Source organism: Oncorhynchus mykiss, chromosome 25 (genome assembly GCF_057628025.1).
Source record: "Oncorhynchus mykiss isolate SJ-2025 chromosome 25, ASM5762802v1, whole genome shotgun sequence".
NCBI lineage: Eukaryota > Metazoa > Chordata > Actinopteri > Salmoniformes > Salmonidae > Oncorhynchus > Oncorhynchus mykiss.
In genome coordinates, this window is record NC_143046.1 from 66,265,544 (window position 1) to 66,290,923 (window position 25,380).

Consider the following 25,380-nt stretch of genomic DNA (forward strand, 5'->3'; position numbering starts at 1 on the left):
GTAGTAAAAATGTATCCACAGATATTTTTAAGAAGCTATTGATACATGTAAATTATGCTCTATGGTGTAGTATTTTGAATTATTTAATTTGTCTATTCAGTCAGGAGTGAAGTATTTTTTTTTATAGCCTAATTTTGGCAAAAGTATTTACATTTATCAGGGGGTGCTGCAGCACCAGCACTCCTACTTCCCGTGGCTATGCAGCACAGAGTAAACTACAGGAGCAGGTCTGTAAAAACAGAGCTGACTATTCTTTGAGGCCTCCACTGCCTCAGCACCACTCTAAACCTGCTGCTCTGTGTGACTGTGTACAACTGCCCAGCATCTCAGACTCCAGTCTCTCTGAGGAGCGGAATGGCTGTTTACCTTGGCAGTGAAGCTCGTTGAGATTGCGAAGAACCATTCCATCTCCACAGCCTTTGGGGAGGGCAAATACCACTGGTTAAGCACAATGGTAATGCTGCCCAAAGCAACACAAAAGGTCTCAGGAACAGAGGTGAAGTGAATGACAAATGGACAAGTGGCTGCATATGAGTTGTATTTATTTTTTATTGAACCTTTATTTAACTAGGCAAGTTAGTTAAGAACAAATTCTTATTTACAATGACGGCCTACCTCGGACAAATCCTAACCCGGACGACGCTGGGCCAATTGTGCACAGCCTATGGGACTCCCAAACGAGGCCGGGTGTGATACAGCCTGGAATCGAATCAGGGTCTGTAGTGACACCTCGATCACTGAGATGCAGTGCCTTTGACCGTTGTGGTGCCACTCGGGAGGTTGGTGGCACCTTAATTGGGGAGTATGGGCTTGTGGTAATGGCTAGTGCGGAGTAGAATGGTATCCAATACATGGTTTCCATGTGTTTGATACAATTCCATTTGCTCCTTTCCAGACATTTTTACGAGCCGTCCTCCCCTCAGCGGCTGGTATGCTGGTGAGGGGTGGAGAAATTATTTTACTATTCAAATAGTATCATGAATTTGTCGGATTTCCAAAAGACATCGTTTTTAACCTGAGCATTGCTGTGTGAGGGAGAGGCTGGCGCTCTATTGCTGCAGCTGCAGAGTGGGAGGGAGCAGATGGGGGCAGAGAGCGAGACGCTACTCGGCTACAACTAAGACTAGCTAACTTGTAGCAGCCACAATGTTATTTATCATTGCACCTAACAGTACCTGTCTTGACTGGAGTAGCCTAGATAAACTAGCTAAACTAACCAGCTATATCTAACTAGCTAATTGAGGCCACACTGTGCTTTCTCCCTAACCCATTCGGATAAAACAGCCTATCTGTTGGTTGCTCGTTCTTGCCTTCTCCTCATTCCGCAAACTTTTAATTCCGTAATTTTATTCCATCTAGCATGCATTGCATTAGTGAACTCTCCCTCCACTTGCTACACATTGAGCCGCTTTGATTGATTGGCCAACATAAACAACAAGCTACACATGTGAAGGCTATGGTGCGCACGTCATAAAAACTACGTTGAAAAGCTTGTTGTTTTTATTAAATTAATAATTTGAAACGTCATGGTATATATATCCTTGTATGTAACAACGTCACATGGATATTTTAATTTAGAAAATGCATTTTCGGTGTTAAAGTAGGCATATGATTGTTTTGGGCACAAAACATTATGAATACTCACATAAGTAGTTGAATACTAACTTCTGTTCGGATATTCCAATAACCGTGCACACAGGAGATGCAGTATCAAGGGGTGTTGCAGACAGGCACTCCGCCTTTCTTTATTAAATCCTGGATAAATTATCACTGTACAAGCAACCAGTGGCCTAAACAGTCGTTATCAGTATATGAACAATGGTAGTGCACTAAACCAATAGACTCAATCGGATTAGATTAGAACAAGTGTGGCTGGTTTCCGGGTTGGATGCGCACTGTGTTAAGAAGCAGTGCGGCATGGTTGGGTTGTGTATCGGAGGACGCATGGCTTTCGACCTTCGTCTCTCCCGAGCCCATACGGGAGTTGTAGCGATGAGACAAGATAGTAATTACTAACAATTGGATACCACGAAATTGGGGGTACAATTAAATTTTAAAAAACCCATTGGCTCACAGCAAATATTTGGCCTATTCAAACGCAATTGTATTTGTGTCTGCTTGTTTAAGAATGTCTAAAGATTACTTTTCAATTTTGCCTGTTCTCACTACTTAGAAAAAATAAATATTGGAGGGCTTCCCTCATGCCCCTTTTCATGGCAGTGCTAGCAGCCACATGAGTGAGTGCCGGAACCGGAACATTAAGCTAGCCAAGACAACAGGTAGTGGCGTTACAAACGGACTATACTTAACAAGTTAAATGTCTTACCTGTGATGAAATGTTTTAACATACACTGCTACGTGTAGCCTACTTTGACACCGGGTCCCCACATTTCCCATTCCGAATAACCTGAAGCCACAGTGCTCTTCTCGCAGGCTCTAACGTAACATCCCTACTTGGGATCATTGTGAACCGTAGGTCGGGAATTTTGACCTGGTTACATGTACATTGAACAACACTGCAGCTTTTTAGGCATTTTTTATTATTTCTGTATAACAAAAAAATACACGACGAAGTTGGCTCTTTTACAATGGGGGTCAATGGCAAAGAATGTTTATTTTCATCAATTTGTGGGCATGGTCGAGGGGAATTCATTATTATGTGAATATCGATTCGGACTATAGATGCGGTAAAGGAGTCAATGAAAGGCTGACATTCTACAAATCTGATCTAACAAAGTGGATATTTGTCAAATTCATGATTTATGTACTGTATTGTAACAGGTCCACAATGTGGTTACTTAAGTCCGATTTGGATATATTTAGCTATTTTCACTGCAAAAAAAAAGAAACATCCTCACTGTCAACGGTGTTTATTTTCAGCAAACTTAACATGTGTAAATATTTGTATGAACATAAGATACAACAACTGAGACATAAACTGAACAAGTTCCACAGACATGTGACTAACAGAAATTGAATAATATGTCCCTGAACAAAGGGGGGGTCAAAAGTAACAGTCAGTATCTGGCCACCAGCTGCATTAATTATTGCAGTGCATCTCCTTCTCATGGACTGCACCAAATTTGCCAGTTCTTGCTGTGAGATGTTACCCCACTCTTCCACCAAGGCACCTGCAAGTTCCTGGACATTTCTGGGGGGAATGGCCCTAGCCCTCACCCTCCAATCCAACAGGTCCCAGACGTGCTTAATGGGATTGAGATCTGGGCTCTTCGCTGGCCATGGCAGAACAAGGACATTCTTGTCTTGTGGAAAATCACACACCGAATGAGCATTATGGCTGGTGGCATTGTCATGCTGGAGGGTCATGTCAGGATGAGCCTGCAGGAAGGGTACCAGATGAGGGAGGAGGATGTCTTCCCTGTAATGCACAGCATTGAGATTGCCTGCAATGACAACAAGCTCAGTCCGATGATGCTGTGACACCGCCCCAGACCATGACGGACCTCCACCTCCAAATCGATCCCACTGCAGAGTACAGACCTCGGTGTAATGCTCATTCCTTCGATGATAAACGCAAATCAGACCATCACCCCTGGTGAGACAAAACCACGAGTCGTCAGTGAATAGCACTTTTTGCCAGTCCTGTCGGGTCCAGCGATGGTGGGTTTGTGCCAATAGGTGACATTGTTGCCGGTAATGTCTGGTGAGGACCTGCCTTACAACAGGCCTACAAGCCCTCAGTCCAGCCTCTCTCAGCCTATTGCGGACAGCCTGAGCACTGATGGCGGGATTGTGCATTCCTGGTGTAACTCGGGCAGTTGTTGTTGCCATGCTGTACCTGTCCCGCAGGTGTGATGTTCGGATGTACCGATCCTGTGCAGGGGTTGTTACACGTGGTCTGCCACTGCGAGGACAATCAGCTGTCCGTCCTGTCTCCCTATAGCGCTGTCTTGGGCGTCTCACAATACGGACATTGCAATTTATTGCGCTGGCCACAACTGCAGTCCTCATTTCTCCTTGCAGCATGCTTAAGGCACGTTCACGCAAACGAGCAGGGACCCTGGGCATCTTTCTTTTGGTATTTTTCAGAGTAAGTATAACAGCCTCTTTAGTGTCCTTCATTTTCATAACTGACTTTAATTGCCTACCATCTGTAAGCTGTTAGTGTCTTAAAGACCGTCCCACAGGTGCATGTTCATTAATTGTTTATGGTTCATTGAACAAGCATGGGAAACAGTGTTTAAATCTTTTACAATGAAGATCTGTGAAGTTATTTGGATTTAATGAATTATCTTTGAAAGACAGGTTTTTGCTGAGTTTATGTAGGACTTGTCCCTTTGCAGGTTTAGAAGAAGACACTGCTAAATCTAATTCCCGTCATATAAGCTGGTTAACAAAGCTAGCATACAGAACTCATTTATGGTAGTCAGTTGTTTTTAAACTCTAATGGAGTTGATTGGTAACGATGACATGAACATGTATTGGGGTTGACATCCATCCAAGCATTATACTCTAATTTTTACCTCAACATACTGTGAAATACACATATAAACAATAGCCTAAATCTAGGCACATTTTTCTGGGGGGAAATCAATGACAATTCCATTGTTTTGGTTGAGTTCGATAGATTTTTTTACCGCATCTGTGGACATAAGTGATGGTCTAAGGCAGGTATTCCCCAGGGATAAGTGAAATGCGGTCGGGGGTACGCCAAATAATTTTTTGTCACATTTTCAAACAATCCATTTAGATTTTCCAACGGGGCTATACATTTGGGTATGTTTTTTTTCCTATTGTTTCACTGCCAAAAAGCCTCGTTTCACTGCCAAAAATAAAATGAAACCATCTAGAGTTCAGCGAAATAACAACACAATGGCAAATACAGGTAGCCTTGTCAAATAATTAACATCCAATCACATTAACCGTTACTCTCGCTGGAATTCCACTGGTATGTAGCCAAAAATAGCTGCTGCTCATTCTGTTAGCTCAAAAATGTATTGATGGTTTTTAAAAAAAACAAGGTCTGCGTCCATAGAGACACATACCAGCTCTACTGGTAGTACTGCTTCTACCAGCAGTACTACACCTGCACCTGTCGACAACACAAGCTGTTCTGTGTCCACGAACACATCCAATGCTAGCATCAGTAATTCTACATTTGTTGTTAGCCCAACTAGCATGGACACTGACAGTTGTGAATCTGATGCAGCCAAAGAGCTACTGCCCCCTTACCCGGGAAAGCACCAAACAGACAAGGACGCTGGACCATAGAAGAGGCGGAAATATGATGAGAACTACATTGACTTGGGGTTTACTTATATTGGGAGTAGTGCCTTTCCTCAGCCACAGTGTGTTATACAGTTGAAGTCGGAAGTTTACATACACCTTAGCCAAAAACATTTAAACTCAGTTTTTCACAAGTCCTGACATTTAATCCTAATAAAAATTCCCTGTCTTAGGTCAGTTTGGATCACCACTTTATTTATGAATGTGAAATTATTTATTTATGCTTTTATTTATTTCATCACATTCCCAGTGGGTCAGAAGTTTACACTCAATTAGTATTTGGTATCATTGCCTTTGAATTTTTTAACTTGGGTCAAACATTTCAGGTAGCCTTCCACAAGCTTCCCACCATAAGTTGGGTGAAAATTGGCCCATTCCTCCTTACAGAGCTGGTGTAACTGAGTCAGGTTTGTAGGCCTTGCTCGCACACGCTTTTTCAGTTCTGCCCACAAATGTTCTATAAGATTGAGGATTCTATAGGATTGAGGTCAAGGCTTTGTAATGGCCACTCCAATACCTTGACCTTGAGTAGTAAGACATGTACAGTGCCTTGCGAAAGTATTCGGCCCCCTTGAACTTTGCGACCTTTTGCCACATTTCAGGCTTCAAACATAAAGATATAAAACTGTATTTTTTTGTGAAGAATCAACAACAAGTGGGACACAATCATGAAGTGGAACAACATTTATTGGATATTTCAAACTTTTTTAACAAATCAAAAACGGAAAAATTGGGCGTGCAAAATTATTCAGCCCCCTTAAGTTAATACTTTGTAGCGCCACCTTTTGCTGCGATTACAGCTGTAAGTCGCTTGGGGTATGTCTCTATCAGTTTTGCACATCGAGAGACTGACATTTTTTCCCATTCCTCCTTGCAAAACAGCTCGAGCTCAGTGAGGTTGGATGGAGAGCATTTGTGAACAGCAGTTTTCAGTTCTTTCCACAGATTCTCGATTGGATTCAGGTCTGGACTTTGACTTGGCCATTCTAACACCTGGATATGTTTATTTTTGAACCATTCCATTGTAGATTTTGCTTTATGTTTTGGATCATTGTCTTGTTGGAAGACAAATCTCCGTCCCAGTCTCAGGTCTTTTGCAGACTCCATCAGGTTTTCTTCCAGAATGGTCCTGTATTTGGCTCCATCCATCTTCCCATCAATTTTAACCATCTTCCCTGTCCCTGCTGAAGAAAAGCAGGCCCAAACCATGATGCTGCCACCACCATGTTTGACAGTGGGGATGGTGTGTTCAGCTGTGTTGGTTTTACGCCAAACTTAACGTTTTGCATTGTTGCCAAAAAGTTCAATTTTGGTTTCATCTGACCAGAGCACCTTCTTCCACATGTTTGGTGTGTCTTCCAGGTGGCTTGTGGCAAACTTTAAACAACACTTTTTATGGATATCTTTAAGAAATGGCTTTCTTCTTGCCACTCTTCCATAAAGGCCAGATTTGTGCAATATACGACTGATTGTTGTCCTATGGACAGAGTCTCCCACCTCAGCTGTAGATCTCTGCAGTTCATCCAGAGGGATCATGGGCCTCTTGGCTGCATCTCTGATCAGTCTTCTCCTTGTATGAGCTGAAAGTTTAGAGGGACGGCCAGGTCTTGGTAGATTTGCAGTGGTCTGATACTCCTTCCATTTCAATATTATCGCTTGCACAGTGCTCCTTGGGATGTTTAAAGCTTGGGAAATCTTTTTGTATCCAAATCTGGCTTTAAACTTCTTCACAACAGTATCTCGGACCTGCCTGGTGTGTTCCTTGTTCTTCATGATGCTCTCTGCGCTTTTAACGGACCTCTGAGACTATCACAGTGCAGGTGCATTTATACGGAGACTTGATTACACACAGGTGGATTGTATTTATCATCATTAGTCATTTAGGTCAACATTGGATCATTCAGAGATCCTCACTGAACTTCTGGAGAGAGTTTGCTGCACTGAAAGTAAAGGGGCTGAATAATTTTGCACGCCCAATTTTTCAGTTTTTCATTTGTTAAAAAAGTTTGAAATATCCAATAAATGTCGTTCCACTTCATGATTGTGTCCCACTTGTTGTTGATTCTTCACAAAAAAATACAGTTTTATATCTTTATGTTTGAAGCCTGAAATGTGGCAAAAGGTCGCAAAGTTCAAGGGGGCCGAATACTTTCGCAAGGCACTGTATATGGTGAGTTTCCACTGAGGATTTACCTTGGTGTTTTACCAAAAATACTCTGTTTGCATCTATGCGGACCGGCCTCTGTGTCTCATTGGGCCATGGCTTCAGCGGACCTTCCCTGACTTGAGGCCAAACCTAGGCATCTGGGTACTTTTCAACTAGTGTTAACATAACAAAAGCTAACTGTGAACTTTAACACCTTCTCACAAAGCAACTGTCGAATGATGCAGACGTTGTTGATTCTGTACGCTCCAAGTCTTTACTGTCACACTCCTGATGGAAACACAATTACACTAGAGCAGGGTTCCCCAACTGGCAGACCTCGGGTGATTTTATTTGGCCACCCAAGTTCTGAGCAAAACATTTTTTGTTGAAAAAAACAAAAGCAAATCCGCTCTTAGTGATTTTAATTTTGGAAATCTGTTCCAAAGTATTCCAACAGACCACACATAATAGAGATATATGTGGCCGTATACAAATGTAAGCAAAGTTTGAAATGGTTATGTCTTAGTCAAATAATTATGATATCCGTCTTTCAATCTACAAATAATTTGTAATTATGTTTTGGCTGAATCTACTTGATGATCCCCTGGTGTGGGGGTAAGACTCAATTGAAAAGTACCACTAGTCCCTATTCCTACAATTTCATGTGTGATGGAACTGGGTAGCTGGGCTTTGCATAAAAAACAAGCAACTCAAGACCACCACATACGTAGGACAAATTTTAAGTCAAAGAAACTGCACGATCAGGAACACCACTAAGCAAGGGGCACCACCAAGCAAGTCATGAAGACCAAGGAGCTCTCCAAACAGGTCAGGGACAAAGTTGTGGAGAGGTACAGATCTGGGTTGGGTTATAAAAAAAATATCAGAAACTTTGAACATCCCACGGAGAACCATTAAATCCATTATTAAAAAAATGAAAGAATATGGCACCACAACAAAACTGCCAAGAGAGGGCCGCCCACCAACACTCACGGACCAGGCAAGGAGAGCATTAATCAGAGAGGCAACAAAGAGACCAAAGATAACCCTGAAGGAGCTGCAAAGCTCCACAGCGGAGATTGGAGAATCTGTCCATAGGACCACTTTAAGCCGTACACTCCACAGAGCTGGGTTTTAGGGAAGAGTGGTCAGAAAAAAAGCCTTGCTTAAAGAAAGAAATAAGCAAACACGTTTGGTGTTCGCCACAAGGCATGTGGGAAACTCCCCAAAAATATGGAAGAAGGTACTCTGGTCAGATGAGACTAAAATTGAGCTTTTTGGCCATCAAGGAAAATGCTATGTCTGGCGCAAACCCAACACCTCTCATCACCACGAGAACACCATCCCCACAGTGAAGCATGGTGGTTGCAGCATTAAGTTATCGCGGCCAGAAACCTGCTCCCTTTGCTCTCTGTTCCAAACGTAATAGATGACCAGTTCTGATAGCCTTTAGCTGTACTCTTATCCTACTCCTCCTCTGTTCCTCTGGTGAGGTAGAGGTTTTTTATTTTACCTTTATTTAACTAGGCAAGTCAGTTAAGAACAAATTCTTATTTTCAATGACGGCCTAGGCACAGTGGGTTAACTGCCTGTTCAGGGGCAGAACGACAGATTTGTACCTTGTCAAATCGGGGGTTTTAACTTGCAACCTTCCGGTTACTAGTCCAACGCTCTAACCACTAGGCTACCCTGCCGCCCCATATAATCCAGGCCCTGTAGTGCCTAGCTCCACTCCTACAGTGCCTAGCTCTCATTTGTTGACTTCTGTAACCGTAAAAGCCTTGGTTTCATGCATGTTAACATTAGAAGCCTCCTCGCTAAGTTTGTTTTAGTCACTGCTTTAGCACACTCTGCCAACCCGGATGTCCTAGCCGTGTCTGTATTCTGGTTTAGGAAGACCACCAAAAAACCTGAAATTTCCATCCCTAACTATAACATTTTCCGACAAGATAGAACTGCCAAAGGGGGCGGTGTTGCAATCTACTGCAGAGATAGCCTACAGAGTTATGTCTTACTATCCAGGTCTGTACACAAACAATTTGAGCTTCTACTTTTAAAAATCCACCTTTCCAGAAACAAGTCTCTCACCGTTTCCGCTTGCTACAGACCACCCTCTGCCCCCAGCTGTGCCCTGGACACCATATGTGAATTGATTGCACCCCATCTATCTTCAGAGCTCGTGCTGCAAGGTGACCTAAACTGGGACATGCTTAACATCCCGGCCATCCTACAATCTAAGCTTGATGCCCTTAATCTCACACAAATTATCAATGAACCCACCAGGTACAACCCCAAATCCGTAAACACGGGCACCCTCATAGATATCATCCTAACCAACTTGCCCTCCAAATACACCTCTGCTGTTTCAACCAAGATCTCAGCGATCACTGCCTCATTGCCTGCATCCGTAACGGTTCTGCGGTCAAGCGACCACCCCTCATCACTGTCAAATGCTCCCTAAAACACTTCAGCGAGCAGGCCTTTCTAATCGACCTGGCCCAGGTATCCTGGAAGGATATTTACCTCATCCCGTCTGTAGAGGATGCCTGGTTCCACTTCATGATTGTGTCCCACTTGTTGTTGATTCTTCACAAAAAAATACAGTTTTATATCTTTATGTTTGAAGCCTGAAATGTGCCAAAAGGTTGCAAAGTTCAAGGGGGCCGAATACTTTCGCAAGGCACTGTATAAAAGCAACAGATACCATTAATTAGAAGGGGCTAGAAGCGTCTTATATGGTGAGCTGTCCTGTCCTAGCCAGGCAAGACCCATACTATTGTGGAGGAATTCATTCTTCCTGCTGCCGCGGAAAAGGCCAAAAAAACTAAACAGACAATGCCTTCATCAAACAACACCGTTTCACAATGCATCAGAGACATGGCAGGAGATGTTTTGAAACAATTACTGCCTCACATACAAGCCAGTGAATTCTATGCGTTACAGCTGGATGAGTCAACAGACGTGGCAGGCCTGGCACAGCTCCTGGTATATGTCGGTTATGTTTATGTGGGGGGGAGGGGGGGGGGGCAACTGCGTGCAAGCTGCGTGCAAGCAGTTGCTCCCGACGCTACTTGGGTACACTGCAGCATCAACCGAGAGGCTGCTGCTGCCAAGGGAATGCCTGACAGTTTGAAAGACATTTTGGACACTACAGTGAAAATTGTTCACTTTGTTAAAGCAAGGCCCCTGAACTCTCGTGTATCTGCATTATGCAATGATATGGGCAGTGACCATGTAACTTTTTTACAACATACAGAAATGCGATGGTTATCAAGGGGCAAAGTATTGACAGGTTTTTTTTAAATTGAGAGACGAGCTTCAAGTTTACTTTACTGAACATAATTTTCACTTGTCTGACCGCTTGCATGATGACGAGTTTCTCACACGACTGGTCTATCTGGGTGATGTTTTTTCTCGCCCGAATGATCTGGATCTTGGATTACAGGGACTCTCAGTATATTCAATGTGTGGGACAAAATTGAGGCTATGATTAAGAAGTTAGAGCTCTTCTCTGTCTGCATTAACAAGGACAACACAGGTCTATCCATCATTGTATGATTTTTTGTGTGCAAATGAACTCAAGCTTACGGACAATGTCAATGTGATATGGCGAAGCACCTGAGTGACTTGGCAATTACGTAGGTACTTTCCCGAAACAGATGACACAAACAACTGGATTTGTTATCACTTTCATGCCCTGCCTCCAGTCCACTTGTCGATATCTGAACAAGAGAGCCTTATCAAAATTGCAACAAGCGGTTCTGTGAAAATGTAATTTAATCAGAAGCTACTGCCAGATTTCTGGATTGGGCTGTGCTCAGAGTATCTTGCCTTGGAAAATCACACTGTTAAGACACTGATGCCCTTTGTAACCATGTACCTACAGTGGGGAGAACAAGTATTTGATACAATGCCGATTTTGCAGGTTTTCCTACTTACAAAACATGTAGAGGTCTGTAATTCTTATCATAGGTACACTTCAACTGTGAGAGACGGAATCTAAAACAAAAATCCAGAAATTCACATTGTATGATTTTTAAGTAATTATTTAGCATTTTATTGCATGACATACAGTAAGTATTTGATCATCTACCAACCAGTAAGACTTCCGGCTCTCACAGACCTGTTCGTTTTTTCTTTAAGAAGCCCTCCTGTTCTCCACTCATTACCTGTATTAACTGCACCTGTTGGAACTCGTTACCTGTATAAAAGACACCTGTCCACACACTCAATCAAACAGACTCCAACCTCTCCACAAAGGCCAAGACCAGAAGGCTGTGTAAGGACATCAGGGCTAAAATTGTAGACCTGCACAAGGCTGGGATGGGCTACAGGACAATAGGCAAGCAGCTTGGTGAGAAGGCAACAACTGTTGGCGCAATTATTAGAAAATGGAAGAAGTTCAAGATGACGGTCAATCACCTTCGGTCTGGGGCTCCATGCAAGATCTCACCTCGTGGGGCATCAATGATCATGAGGAAGGTGAGGGATCAGCCCAGAACTACACGACAGGACCTGGTCAATGACCTGAAGAGTGCTGGGACCACAGTCTCAAAGAACCATTAGTAACACACTACGCCGTCATGGATTAAAATCCTGCAGCGCACGCAAGGTCCCCCTGCTCAAGCCAGCGCATGTCCAGGCCCGTCTGAAGTTTGCCAGTGACCATCTGGATGATGCAGAGGAGGAATGGGAGAAGGTCAAGTGGTCTGATGAGACGAAAATAGAGCCTTTTGGTCTAAACTCCACTCGTCGTGTTTGGAGGAAGAAGAAGGATGAGTACAACCCCAAGAACACCATACCAACTGTGAAGCATGGAGGTGGAAACATCATTCTTTGGGGATGCTTTTCTGCAAAGGTGACAGGGCGACTGCACCGTATTGAGGGGAGGATGGATGGGGCCATATATCGCGAGATCTTGGCCAACAATCTCCTTCCCTCAGTAAGAGCATTGAAGATGGGTCATGGCTGGGTCTTCCAGCATGACAACGACCCGAAACACACAGCCAGGGCAACTAAGGAGTGGCTCCGTAAGAAGCATCTCAAGGTCCTGGAGTGACCTAGCCAGTGTCCAGACCTGAACCCAATAGAACATCTTTGGAAGGAGCTGAAAGTCCATATTGCCCAGCGACAGCCCCGAAACCTGAAGGTCTGTATGGAGGAGTGGGCCAAAATCCCTGCTGCAGTGTGTGCAAACCTGGTCAAGAACTACAGGAAACGTATGATCTCTGTAATTGCAAACAAAGGTTTCTGTACCAAATATTAAGTTCTGCTTTTCTGATGTATCAAATACTTATGTCATGCAATAAAATGCAAATTAATTACTTAAAAATCATACAATGTGATTTTCTGGATTTTTGTTTTAGATTCCGTCTCTCACAGTTGAAGTGTACCTATGATAAAAATTAGACCTCTACAAGCTTTGTAAGTAGGAAAACCTGCAAAATTGGCAGTGTATCAAATACTTGTTCTCCCCACTGTATGTGAGTGTATTCTCGGCCCTCACTAGCATGAAAACTAAATACAGGCACAGACTGTGGAAAATTATTTAAGACAGGCTCTCTACAATACAACCCAACATTGCAGAGTTATGTGCATCCTTTGCATCCTTTGTGTATTCTTCCAAGCACACCCTTCTCATTGAATTCCAAGATGGCATAGCAGTGCGGATGTGCTTGTTGTTGTCCCATGTAAATGTTTATTTTTTTGTCTTTTTGAATACATTTCTACATACTTCAATCTCTTTTTCCATTTTTAAATTAAATATACCTTCCGGCAACCCGCCTCATCCAATGTGATATGGATCTGCTATTTTTAGACCTTATAGCTAGAACCTCCATCTGAAGCTAGCCATGAGAGCTAATTAGCTACTAGCTATTTAGTTATTGTTAGCCACAGCTTGCGGCCTTTACCTTTAGCTCAATCACCAGCCGCTTTTAGCCTAGATAATACCTGCCAGTCTGCACAGCGTGATATAAATCCTGAGCATATTGGACTGCTTCCCCACTACATCACCAGATTCCTGCCGTATGCTCTGGACCATTACACCGGATCATCGCAGCTAGCTAACTGCTACCGAGTGGCCCAAACCCGAGGCCTGCTCAGTGGACCCTATGATCACTCGGCTACACAGCTGATGCCTCCCGGACTCTTCACTAACACGACTAGAAGCCACTACATCACCGGATTCCTGCCGTAAGTCCTGGACCTTTGCACCGGACGCACCGGAGTGGCTAACTCCCTTGTCCTGAACCTAGCACCATTTAGCCTCGAGCCAGGTGCATCTCCCGGCTAGCAAACAAAATTACTCCAGCTACAATACCTCTTTTGCCAATTGGCCTGGACCCTTTGTCGACACGGAGCCCCGCCAATCCATCACGACTGGTCTGCCGACGTAATTCCGTCCGATATGCCCTCAACCGGCCTTTGCCGGACATTGGTGATACCCTTGTCCCGAAGCTAGCACCAGTTAACCTCGAGAACAGGCGCATCTCCCGGCTAGCGTAGTAACAACTACCTAACGGCTTCCCTGTTTCATCTATTGCTGTTCACTGGACCCAATGATAACTTGGCTACATAGCTGATGCCTGCTGGACTGTTCATTAATCAGGGTACGCCATTTTGTTTATTTTGTTTATCTGTCGGCCCCAGCATCAAACTCAGGCCCTGTGTGTAGTTAACAGACCCTCTCTGCCCATTCATCGCCATTTTACCTGTTGTTATTGTCTTAGCTGATTAACTGTTGTTGTCTTACCCATTGTTGTCTTAGCTAGCTCTCCCAATCAACACGTGATTGCTTTATGCCTCGCTTTATGTCTCTCTCTAATATCAATATGCCTAGTATACTGTTGTTATCAGTGTTTTATTTTACTGCGGAGCCCCTAGTCCCACTCAACATGCCTCATGTAGCTCTTTTGTCCCACCTCCCACACATGTGGTGACCTCACCTAGCATAACTAGTGCCTCCAGAGATGCAACCTCTCTTATCATCACCCAATGCCTAGGTTTACCTTCACTGTACCCGCACCCTACTATACCCCTGTCTGTACATTATGCCCTGAATCTATCCTACCACACCCAGAAATCTGCTCCTTTTATTCTCTGTTCCCAACACACTAGACGACCAGTTCTGATAGCCTTTAGCCGTACCCTCATCCTACCCCTCCTCTGTTCCTCGGGTGATATAGAGGTTAACCCAGGCCCTGTGTGTCCCCAGGTGCTCTCATTTGTTGACTTCTGTACCCATGAATGCATGTTAACATCAGAAGCCTCCTCCCTAAGTTAATTTTACTCACTGCTTAAGCACACTCCGGCAACCCTGATGTCCTTGCTGTGTCTGAATCCTGGCTTCGGAAGGCCTCCAGAAATTCCATCCCCAACTACAACATTTTCCATCAAGATAGAACTGCCAAAGGAGGAGGAGTTGCAATCTACTGCAGAGATAGCCTGCAAAGTTCTGTCATACTTTCCAGGTCTTTGCCCAAACAGTTTGAGCTTCTAATTAAAAAAAAAAAAATCTCTCCAGAAATAAGTCTCTCACTGTTGCCGCCTGTTATAGACCTCCCTCAGCTCCCAGCTGTGCCCTGGACACCATATGTGAATTGATTGCCCCCCATCTATCTTCAGTGTTCGTTCTGTTAGGTGACCTAAACTGGGATATGCTTAACACTCCGGCCGTCCTACAATCTAAGCTAGATGCCCTCAATCTCACACAAATTATCAAGTTACTCACCAGGTACAACCCTAAATCCATAAACCTGTGCACCCTCATAGATATTATCCTGACCAACTTGCCCTCCAAATACACCTTTGCTGTTTTCAATCAGGATCTCAGCGATCACTGTCTCATTGCCTGCATCCGTTATGGGTCCACGGTCAAACGACCACCCCTCATCACTGTCAAACGCTCCCTAAAACACTTCTGCGAGCAGGCTGTTCTAGTCGACCTGGCTCGGGTATCCTGGAAGGATTTTGACCTCATCCTGGCGCCGACAGAGATGGCCGCCTCGCTTCGCGTTCCTAGGAAACTATGCAGTTTTTTGTTTTTTTACGTGTTATTTCTTACATTTCTTACATTGGTACCCCAGGTCATCTTAGGTTTCATTACATACAGTCGAGAAGAACTACTGAACATAAGAGCAGCGTCACCTCACCATCAGTACGACCAAGAATATGACTTTCGCGAAGCGGATCCTGTGTTCTGCCTTTCACCCAGGACAACGAAATGGATCCCAGCCGGCGACCCAAAAAAACGACTTCGTAAAAGAGGGAAACGTAGCGGTCTTCTGGTCAGACTCCGGAGACGGGCTCATCGTGCACCACTCCCTAGCATTCTACTCGCCAATGTCCAGTCTCTTGACAACAAGGTTGATGAAATCCGAGCAAGGGTAGCATTCCAGAGGGACATCAGAGACTGTAACGTTCTTTGCTTCACGGAAACATGGCTCACTGGAGAGACGCTATCGGAATCGGTGCAGCCAGCTGGTTTCTCCATGCATCGCGCAGACAGAAACAAACATCTTTCTGGTAAGAACAGAGGCGGGGGCGTATGCTTCATGGTTAACGTGACGTGGTGTGATCATAACAACATACAGGTACTCAAGTCCTTCTGTTCACCTGATTTTAGAATTCCTCACAATCAAATGTCGACCGCATTATCTACCAAGGGAATTCTCTTCGATTATAATCACAGCCGTATATAATCCCCCCCAAGCAGACACATCGATGGCTCTGAACAAACTTTATTTGACTTTTTGCAAACTGGAATCCATTTATCCTGAGGCTGCATTCATTGTAGCTGGGGATTTTAACAAGGCTAATCTGAAAACAAGACTCCCTAAATTTTATCAGCATATCGATTGCGCAACCAGGGCTGGAAAAACCTTGGATCAATGCTATTCTAACTTCCGCGACGCATATAAGGACCTGCCCCGCCCTCCTTTCGGAAAAGCTGACCACGACTCCATTTTGTTGATCCCTGCCTACAGACAGAAACTAAAACAAGAAGCTCCCGCGCTGAGGTTTGTTCAACGCTGGTCCGACCAATCTGATTCCACACTCCAAGACTGCTTCCATCACGTGGACTGGGATATGTTTCGTATTGCGTCAGACAACAACATTGACGAATACGCTGATTCGGTGAGCGAGTTCATTAGAACGTGCGTTGAAGATGTCGTTCCCATAGCAACGATTAAAACATTCCCAAACCAGAAACCGTGGATTGATGGCAGCATTCGCGTGAAACTGAAAGCCCGAACCACTGCTTTTAATCAGGGCAAGGTGACCGGAAACATGACCGAATACAAACAGGGTAACTATTCCCTCCGCAAGGCAATCAAACAAGCTAAGCGTCAGTATAGAGACAAAGTAGAATCTCAATTCAACGGCTCAGACACAAGAGGTATGTGGCAGGCTCTACAGTCAATCACGGATTACAAAAAGAAAACCAGCCCAGTCACGGACCAGGATGTCTTGCTCCCAGGCAGACTAAATAACTTTTTTACCCGCTTTGAGGACAATACAGTGCCACTGACACAGCCCACAACTAAAACATGCGGACTCTCCTTCACTGCAGCCGACGTGAGGAAAACATTTAAACATGTCAACCCTCGCAAGGCTGCAGGCCCAGACGGCATCCCCAGCGGCGCCCTCAGAGCATGCGCAGACCAGCTGGCTGGTGTGTTTACGAACATATTCAATCAATCCCTATCCCAGTCTGTTGTTCCCACATGCTTCAAGAGGGCCACCATTGTTCCTGTTCCCAAGAAAGCTAAGGTAACTGAGCTAAACGACTACCGCCCCGTAGCACTCACTTCCGTCATCATGAAGTGCTTTGAGAGACTAGTCAAGGACCATATCACCTCCACCCTACCTGACACCCTAGACCCACTCCAATTTGCTTACCGCCCAAATAGGTCCACAGACGATGCAATCTCAACCACACTGCACACTGCCCTAACCCATCTGGACAAGAGGAATACCTATGTGAGAATGCTGTTCATCGACTACAACTCAGCATTTAACACCATAGTGCCCTCCAAGCTCGTCATCAAGCTCGAGACCCTGGGTCTCGACCCCGCCCTGTGCAACTGGGTACTGGACTTCCTGACGGGCTGCCCCCAGGTGGTGAGGGTAGGCAACAACATTTCCACCCCGCTGATGCTCAACACTGGGGCCCCACAAGGGTGCGTTCTGAGCCCTCTCCTGAACTCCCTGTTCACCCACGACTGCGTGGCCACGCACGCCTCCAACTCAATCATCAAGTTTGCGGACGACACAACAGTGGTAGGCTTGATTACCAACAACGACGAGACGGCCTACAGGGAGGAGGTGAGGGCCCTCGGAGTGTGGTGTCAGGAAAATAACCTCACACTCAACGTCAACAAAACTAAGGAGATGATTGTGGACTTCAGGAAACAGCAGAGGGAACACCCCCCTATCCACATCGATGGAACAGTAGTGGAGAGGGTAGTAAGTTCTAAGTTCCTCGGCGTACACATCACAGACAAACTGAATTGGTCCACCCACACAGACAGCATCGTGAAGAAGGCGCAGCAGTGCCTCTTCAACCTCAGGAGGCTGAAGAAATTCGGCTTGTCACCTAAAGCACTCACAAACTTCTACAGATGCACAATCGAGAGCATCCTGTCGGGCTGTATCACCGCCTGGTACGGCAACTGCTCCGCCCACAACCGTAATGAGGTCTGCACAACGCATCACCGGGGGCAAACTACCTGCCCTCCAGGACACCTACACCACCCAATGTCACAGGAAGGCCATAAAGATCATTAAGGACAACAACCACCCGAGCCACTGCCTGTTCAACCCGCTATCATCCAGAAGGCGAGGTCAGTACAGGTGCATCAAAGCTGGGACCGAGAGACTGAAAAACAGCTTCTATCTCAAGGCAATCAGACTGTTAAACAGCCACCACTAACATTGAGTGGCTGCTGCCAACACACTGACTCAACTCCAGCCACTTTAATAATGGGAATTGATGGGAAATGATGTAAAATATATCACTAGCCACTTTAAACAATGCTACCTAATATAATGTTACATACTCTACATTATTCATCTCACATGTATATGTATATACTGTACTCTATATCATCTACTGCATCTTTATGTAATACATGTATCACTAGCCACTTTAATTATGCCACTTTGTTTACATCCTCATCTCATATGTATATACTGCACTCAATACCATCTACTGTATCTTGCCTATGCCGCTCTGTACCATCACTCATTCATATATCTTTATGTACATATTCTTTATCCCCTTACACTTGTGTCTATAAGGTAGTAGTTTTGGAATTGTTAGCTAGATTACTTGTTGGTTATTACTGCATTGTCGGAACTAGAAGCACAAGCATTTCGCTACACTCGCATTAACATCTGCTAACCATGTGTATGTGACAAATAAAATTTGATTTGATTTAGAGGATGCCTGGTTGTTCTTTAAAAGTCATTTCCTCACCATCTTAAATAAGCATGCCACTTTCAAAAAATGTAGAACTAAGAACAGACATAGCTCTTGGTTCACTCCAGACCTGACTGCCCTGGACCAGTACAAAAACATCCTGTGGCATACTGCATCGAATGGTCCCTGTGATATGCAACTTTTCAGGGAAGTCAGGAACCAATACACACAGTCAGTAATGAAAGCAAAGGCTAGCTTTTTCAAACAGCAATTTGCATCCTGTAGCTCTAACTCCAAAAGGTTTTGGGACACTTTAAAGTCCATGGAGAATAAAAGCCCCTCCTCCCAGCTGCCTACTGCACTGAGGCTAGGAAACACTGTCACCACCGAAAAATCCACGATAATCGAGAATTTCAAGAAGCATTTCTCTACGGCTGGCCATGCTTTCCTCCTGGCTACCCCAACCCCGGCCATCAGCTCCGCACCCCCCGCAGCTACTTGCCCAAGCCTCCCCAGCTTCTCCTTAACCCAAATCCAGATAGCTGATGTTCTGAAAGAGCTGCAAAACCTGGACCCGTACAAATCAGCCGGGCGAAACAATCTGGACCTTCTCTTTCTAAAATTATCCACCACCATTGTTGCAACCCCAATTTCTAGCCTGTTCAACCTCTCTTTCATATCATCCGAGATTCCTAAAGATTGGAAAGCTGCCGCGGTCATCCGCCTCTTCAAAGGGGGTGACACTCTAGACCCAAACTGTTACAGACCTATATCCATCCTGCCCTGCCTTTTTAAAGTCTTCAAAAGCCAAGTTAACAAACAGATCACTGACCATTTTGAATCCCAACGTACCTTCTCCGCTGTGCAATCTGGTTTCCGAGCTGGTCACGGGTGCACCTCAGCCACGCTCAAGGTACTAAACAATATCATAACCGCCATCGTTAAAAGACAGTACTGTGCAGCCGTCTTCATCGACTTGGCCAAGGCTTTCGACTCTGTCAATCACTGTATTCTTATTCGCAGACCCAACAGTCTTGGTTTCTCAAATGACTGCCTCCCGTGGTTCACCAACTACTTCTCAGATAGAGTTCAGTGTGTCAAATCGAGGGTCTGTTGTCCAGACCGCTGGCGGTCTCTATGGGGGTACCACAGGGTTAAATTCTCAGGCCGACTCTTTTCGCTGTATATATCAATGATGTCGCTCTTGCTGTAGGGGATTCCTTGATCCACCTCTACGCAGACGACACCATTCTGTATACGTCTGGCCCTTCTTTGGACACTGCGTTAACAAACCTCCAAACGAGCTTCAATGCCATACAACACTCCTTCCGTGGCCTCCAACTGCTCTTAAAATGCTAGTAAAACTAAATGCATGCTCTTCAACCAATTGCTGCCTGCACCTGTCCGCCCGACTAGCATCACTACTCTGGACGGTTCTGACTTAGAATATGTGGACAACTACAAATACCTAGGTGTCTGGCTAGACTGTAAACTCTCCTTCCAGACTCACATTAAGCATCTCCAATCACAAATTAAATCTAGAATTGTCTTCCTATTTCACAACAAAGCCTCCTTCACTCACGCTGCCAAACATACCCTCGTAAAACTGACTATCCTACCGATCCTCGACTTCGGTGATGTCATTTACAAAATAGCCTCCAACACTCAGCAAACTGGATGCAGTCTATCACAGTGCCATCCGTTTTGTCACCAAAGCCCCATATACCAACCACCACCGCGACCTGTATGCTCTCGTCGGCTGGCCATCGGTTCATATTAGTCGCCAAACCCACTGGCTGCAGGTCATCTATTAGTCTTTGCTAGGTAAAGCTCCACCTCATCTCAGCTCACTGGTCACCATAGCAACACCCACCCACAGCACACACTCCAGCAGGTATATTTCACTGGTCACCCCCAAAGCCAACACCTACCTTTGGCCGCTTTTCCTTCCAGTTCTTTGCTGCCAATGACTGGAACGAATTGCAAAAATCGCTGAATTTGGAGACTTATTTCTCCCTCACCAACTTTAAGCATCAGCTACCTGAACAACCTACCGATCGCTGCAGCTGTACACAGCCCAAGTGTAAATAGCCCATCTGTCACGAGTCCGACCGAGGGTGTTTCCCTTTCCCGGGCAGGTGGCGCTCGGCGGTCGTCGTCACCGGCCTATTAGCTGCCACTGATTGTTTTTCCTTCCCCTCCTTGTATGTTGAGTGGTAGCACCTGTGGATGTTTAATTAGTTTGTCTTTATTACACAGCCGGCCCGCCTGGTTGTTGTGCGGGATTATTTCTATGTAACCTTCGGCTCTGTGGTATAGGCACGTGTTAGTGTCCGGTCGGGATTGTTTCCCATTGTACATTTTGATTCCCTGTGTTTTGGGAACGTAACTTTTTTTGTGAGCACCCTGTGGTGCGTTGGTGCGATTAAAAGACGCGCAGCATTGAACTCTCTGTCTCCTGCATTTGACTTCACACCCACGACACCCGGAGCATTACACCATCCAACTACCTAACTCATATTGTTTTTATTTACTTTTTTTTTCTCTTTTGCACACCAGTATTTCTACTTGCACATCATCATCTGCATGTCAATTTGCTAAATTGTAATGACTTCGCTACAATGGCCTATTTACTGCCTTACCTCCTTACTCCATTTGCACACACTGTATATAGATGTTTTTCTCTTGTGTTATTGACCTTACTTTTGTTGATCCCACGTGTAACTCTGTGTTGTTGTTTTTTGTCGCACTGCTTTGCTTTATCTTGGCTAGGTCGCAGTTGTAAATGAGAACTTGTTCTCAATTGGCCTACCTGGTTAAATGAAGTTAAACAACACAATTTTCAATTAACAAATAAGGTTTTATATGTAAGATGGCTAAATAAAGAGAACAATTATGGATTATTATTATATTATTATTTGTGCCCTGGTCCTAGAAGCGATCTTTGTCACTTCCCACAAGTCGGGTTGTGACAAAAACTCACACTCATTCTTATGCTTAATAAATGTATCATATATTGTGTGTGTGGCAGGCTTACAATGATGGCAAAAAAACAATATTTGAGAGTGCGCTGACCCTGGTGCTTAGAGGGGGTACACAGCTGGAGGTTGAATGTTTGAGAATTTCCTGCACATGGTTCAGTATTGAGCATCTTGTGATTCTTTAGGAAGGTGTCTGTTAAATAGGTTGGATGGGTTTGACTAACCTAGTAGTGCTGCTGATGGGGCCTGTGCCAGAGTGGACCACCCTCACAGGCCGCTGGGTCACAGCTCCATGTTGCACCGCGCGGGTCAGGGTGATAACCCCTCTGCTCAGCACCCTGTTAATCAGGTTCAGATTGGTCAGCTGCAGGGACAAGAGAACACACAGTGACAATGCATCAGAAACTGTATTCATCATTGGCACAATAACTCCTACATTGTGAACATTTGTGGTTAAAAATGTCTGCCAGTAATCTCTCCAGAGAAAAATTGTTAAACCTGAACTGTCAATACATGGTTTTATTCAGTACGCAAGCAGATACCGGTAATATAATCTGCTTCAGTTACCGGTCTTCCCATTATGGTACTGCAGACACTAGGACTCTCTATTTTTTCTTACTTGACTCATACCCTCTAGCGTCTGCTCTCTGGGGTGCAGCAGCGATCTCATTTCTCCCACCCCAGCTGTGTAAAATGTACACAGTGCATCAGGGAGCTAGTCTCCGGTCTCCACTCCACATCCCTTACCTCCCACCCCCTGAGAGGGACACTGATCATTACTCACCAGCCGAATCTGTTTACAACAATAACAGCACAATTTGCAGTGACGTGCTACAGTATCCCTCCCCATTACATTATAGCTTGCTCCAGCATCATCTGACTAAATGGGGCTGCTGCACTCTGCCTACATACTGTACTGTCTATACTGCCCTGGAAGCCATTATCAGACAGGCCTGGAATTTGGTGGAAATTAATACTTATACAGATTTCTATGGCCCTCCTCTGTCTCCTGCCCTCCAGCCTAGAGTGCAGAACCAGAGGGGCTCATGAAAAGCACTGGACTAGGGGGAAAAAAGAGACTGGAGAAAAAAAGGACAAGTTATGAATCTGTTTCCTGATGAGTTCAGTTTAGGGTGACCGTTTATATTTTATTTGGAGGAAAACATTTTTTTTCTCATGCGTGATTGTGATTCTGCAAAGTGGAGAAAAAAAGTACTTTTGTCCACCTTTTTTAGAAATGACAGGGCTGTTTATTTTCTCTGGGTTTTAATCCGAGTTCTGGGTAGGTGAACTAATTGTTTGGCTAGTCGACTTGCCAGGGAAAGGGAAATCTCAAACATTCCTAAATGACAGGTGTTTAAATGAATGCAAGGGCTGACAGAACACAGCCAGTCGGGGTGCCTTTCAGGGCCCGATACAGTTTATTTTCAAGGATTCGGAGGGAATCTATAATATACTGTCAACAGATCTCAACGGTGTGCTAGGATGCCAATTCCGTGTTTATTTTCAGTAAATCCATAATACATTTTAATATAAGTTTGGATCCATGACATCTGAAATTCCAACATTTCCTAATCAACCGTGAATAACTTTCAGTTGCTCAAAAGGCACACCAATGTTGTTCATCAGGACTAAGGTGTTTCTCATCTCAGTGGAAAAGTCCAGGCTACCTTAATATGTACATTCCTAGCATTGCACTTGACCCGTGCCTGCTGCTGCTGTCCTGGGTGGTACTGAGGGAGGGAGGAAATTACTTTTATTTACAATTCACAGTTTTGGGTGCAAATAATGCCCTGTTTGATATACACAAAACATAAGAGATATAGTGACGTTAATGTTATCGCGTTTCAACACAATGGGTCAAAAGAACACCCTTCTCCAAACCAAAAGGTAATTACTTAAATACTATATCATGTTGAATCATGTTGGGCCGGTCTAAAAAAGAAGCTTGTTAAAGTGTAATCATGTTGCACGACCTCAAGATGCAAGTTACATAGAGGGAGGACTCACAATCAAGCACATATTTTACTGCCAAAGATTAGATTACAAATGATAAGAATACTTAAATTCACCCCATTGGAAACAATTCCATTGTAAGAGGTAGTTACGGTTATTCCCAAAAGATGAGGCCTGGCATGTGAAAAAGAATGATTGCTGAATCTTCAGAGGTCAACCAGTGCAATAGGGTGTTGCTTCTCCATACAAAACACTCTATTGAGTTAAATAAGTGATTGAATGACTTATAATCCAAGTCAAAAGAAAGGCAAAGTATATTCAAACTCTTTAAGTGCAAACCATTAAACTAATTTGCTCTACAAAATAGCCCTCTGTCATGACCAGGATTAACTTTCCATGGGAATTACAGCAAACACCTTTCAGAAGAATAGAATACTGTACAGAGAAGAGGAATACATACAACTGCAGTCTGTGTGGTCTGGTGCCATCACATGAACTCCCTGGGAGGGAGAAAGATGGAGGGAGGGAGGCTGGTGGGCTCACCCACTGTGAATGACAAACCTTCAGGCAAGACGTTAAAAGGTGGGGGAGGAAGCAGAGCCATCTCACCCCCACCCAGTGCTAATTTCCACATTATTTTATTCATAAGCATCCAAAAGTGACTACCTGTTAAATATCAACAGAAAGCACTCCCATTTGGCACGAATAATAATGAGACCCCACACGGAGCCTCAGATCAGCTCACCACCACTCTGCTCTGCTCAGACCAGCCAGCTCCAGCCAACAGGCTGTAGGCTCCAGGAACCCTCTCTGCCTGCTGGATGTGTGAGCAACACTGAGCTCTGAAGTGTCACTCACCATGGGATCACAGAGAGGTTCACAGGGGAATATTAATACCCTCAGTAAGTCCGCTGTGCAGGATGTGTGGATTCCCTTTACTCATCTAGAGAAAAGCACAAATCCCTTTACAGTGTATGATAGATTTATAGTAGTTTTGTATCCTGATATGAACACCCTATAGGTGACACTAACTAGCTATTGAGCAGGTAAGAGGGTAGAGGGGTTGGGTAGGGTGACAGGAGACTCATATTGTGTTAGTAGACTGATGGATCTGGTAGGCAGCCTGCTTCTCAGCCAGTTTCTGCAGGGCTAAGACAATGGCCTGCTGGTTGGACTGGGTCTGAGCAGACAGGGAGTCCAGGTCCAGCTGGATCTGATCTGGGCCGGCAGGAGGCGGTCCTTCTGATTGCTGAAACAGAGAGCGAAACATGTTATTAATTCATGTCTTAGGGCATAGAAAGACTGGGAGCTGAGAACACATCAGACATCGATCAAGGGTGTTTTCTTTACCTTGATCTGCAGAAGTGGGCCTGGAGAGCTTCTGGCTGTAGACGTGGATTGAGCCGGGTATGAAGGATAAGGCTGCAGCCGTGGAGGTGGAGGTAAAGAACTGGACCTGCCTCAGGACCTGGGAGACCAGTGGAGCTGAGACTGTGGTGGGAAAAGGATAGGAGCTGCCCATATGACCCGAGGGGACTGGAGGACCAGGGTGGAGGCTGAGGAGAACACAAAGGCCTGGGGATGTGGAGGGGCCTGGGGCTGGTGAGGGGAGTGGAGATGAGACT

General features: G+C 44.8%; 1 protein-coding gene and 1 pseudogene across 1 annotated transcript in view; both read right to left on the reverse strand.

Moving 5' to 3' along the window:
- LOC149972101 (uncharacterized) overlaps positions 1-24,359 on the reverse strand; it is a 76,946-nt gene extending 52,587 nt beyond the window's left edge. The window contains exons 1-3 of the mRNA XM_090219311.1: positions 24,317-24,359; positions 23,470-23,552; positions 22,024-22,163 (exon numbers count right to left, since the gene is read on the reverse strand). Of these exons, the coding sequence (XP_090075437.1) occupies positions 22,024-22,163; positions 23,470-23,552; positions 24,317-24,359 (266 nt within the window). The remainder of the gene's footprint in view (positions 1-22,023; positions 22,164-23,469; positions 23,553-24,316) is intronic.
- LOC149972102 (tubulin polyglutamylase TTLL5-like) overlaps positions 23,580-25,380 on the reverse strand; it is a 32,241-nt pseudogene continuing 30,440 nt past the window's right edge.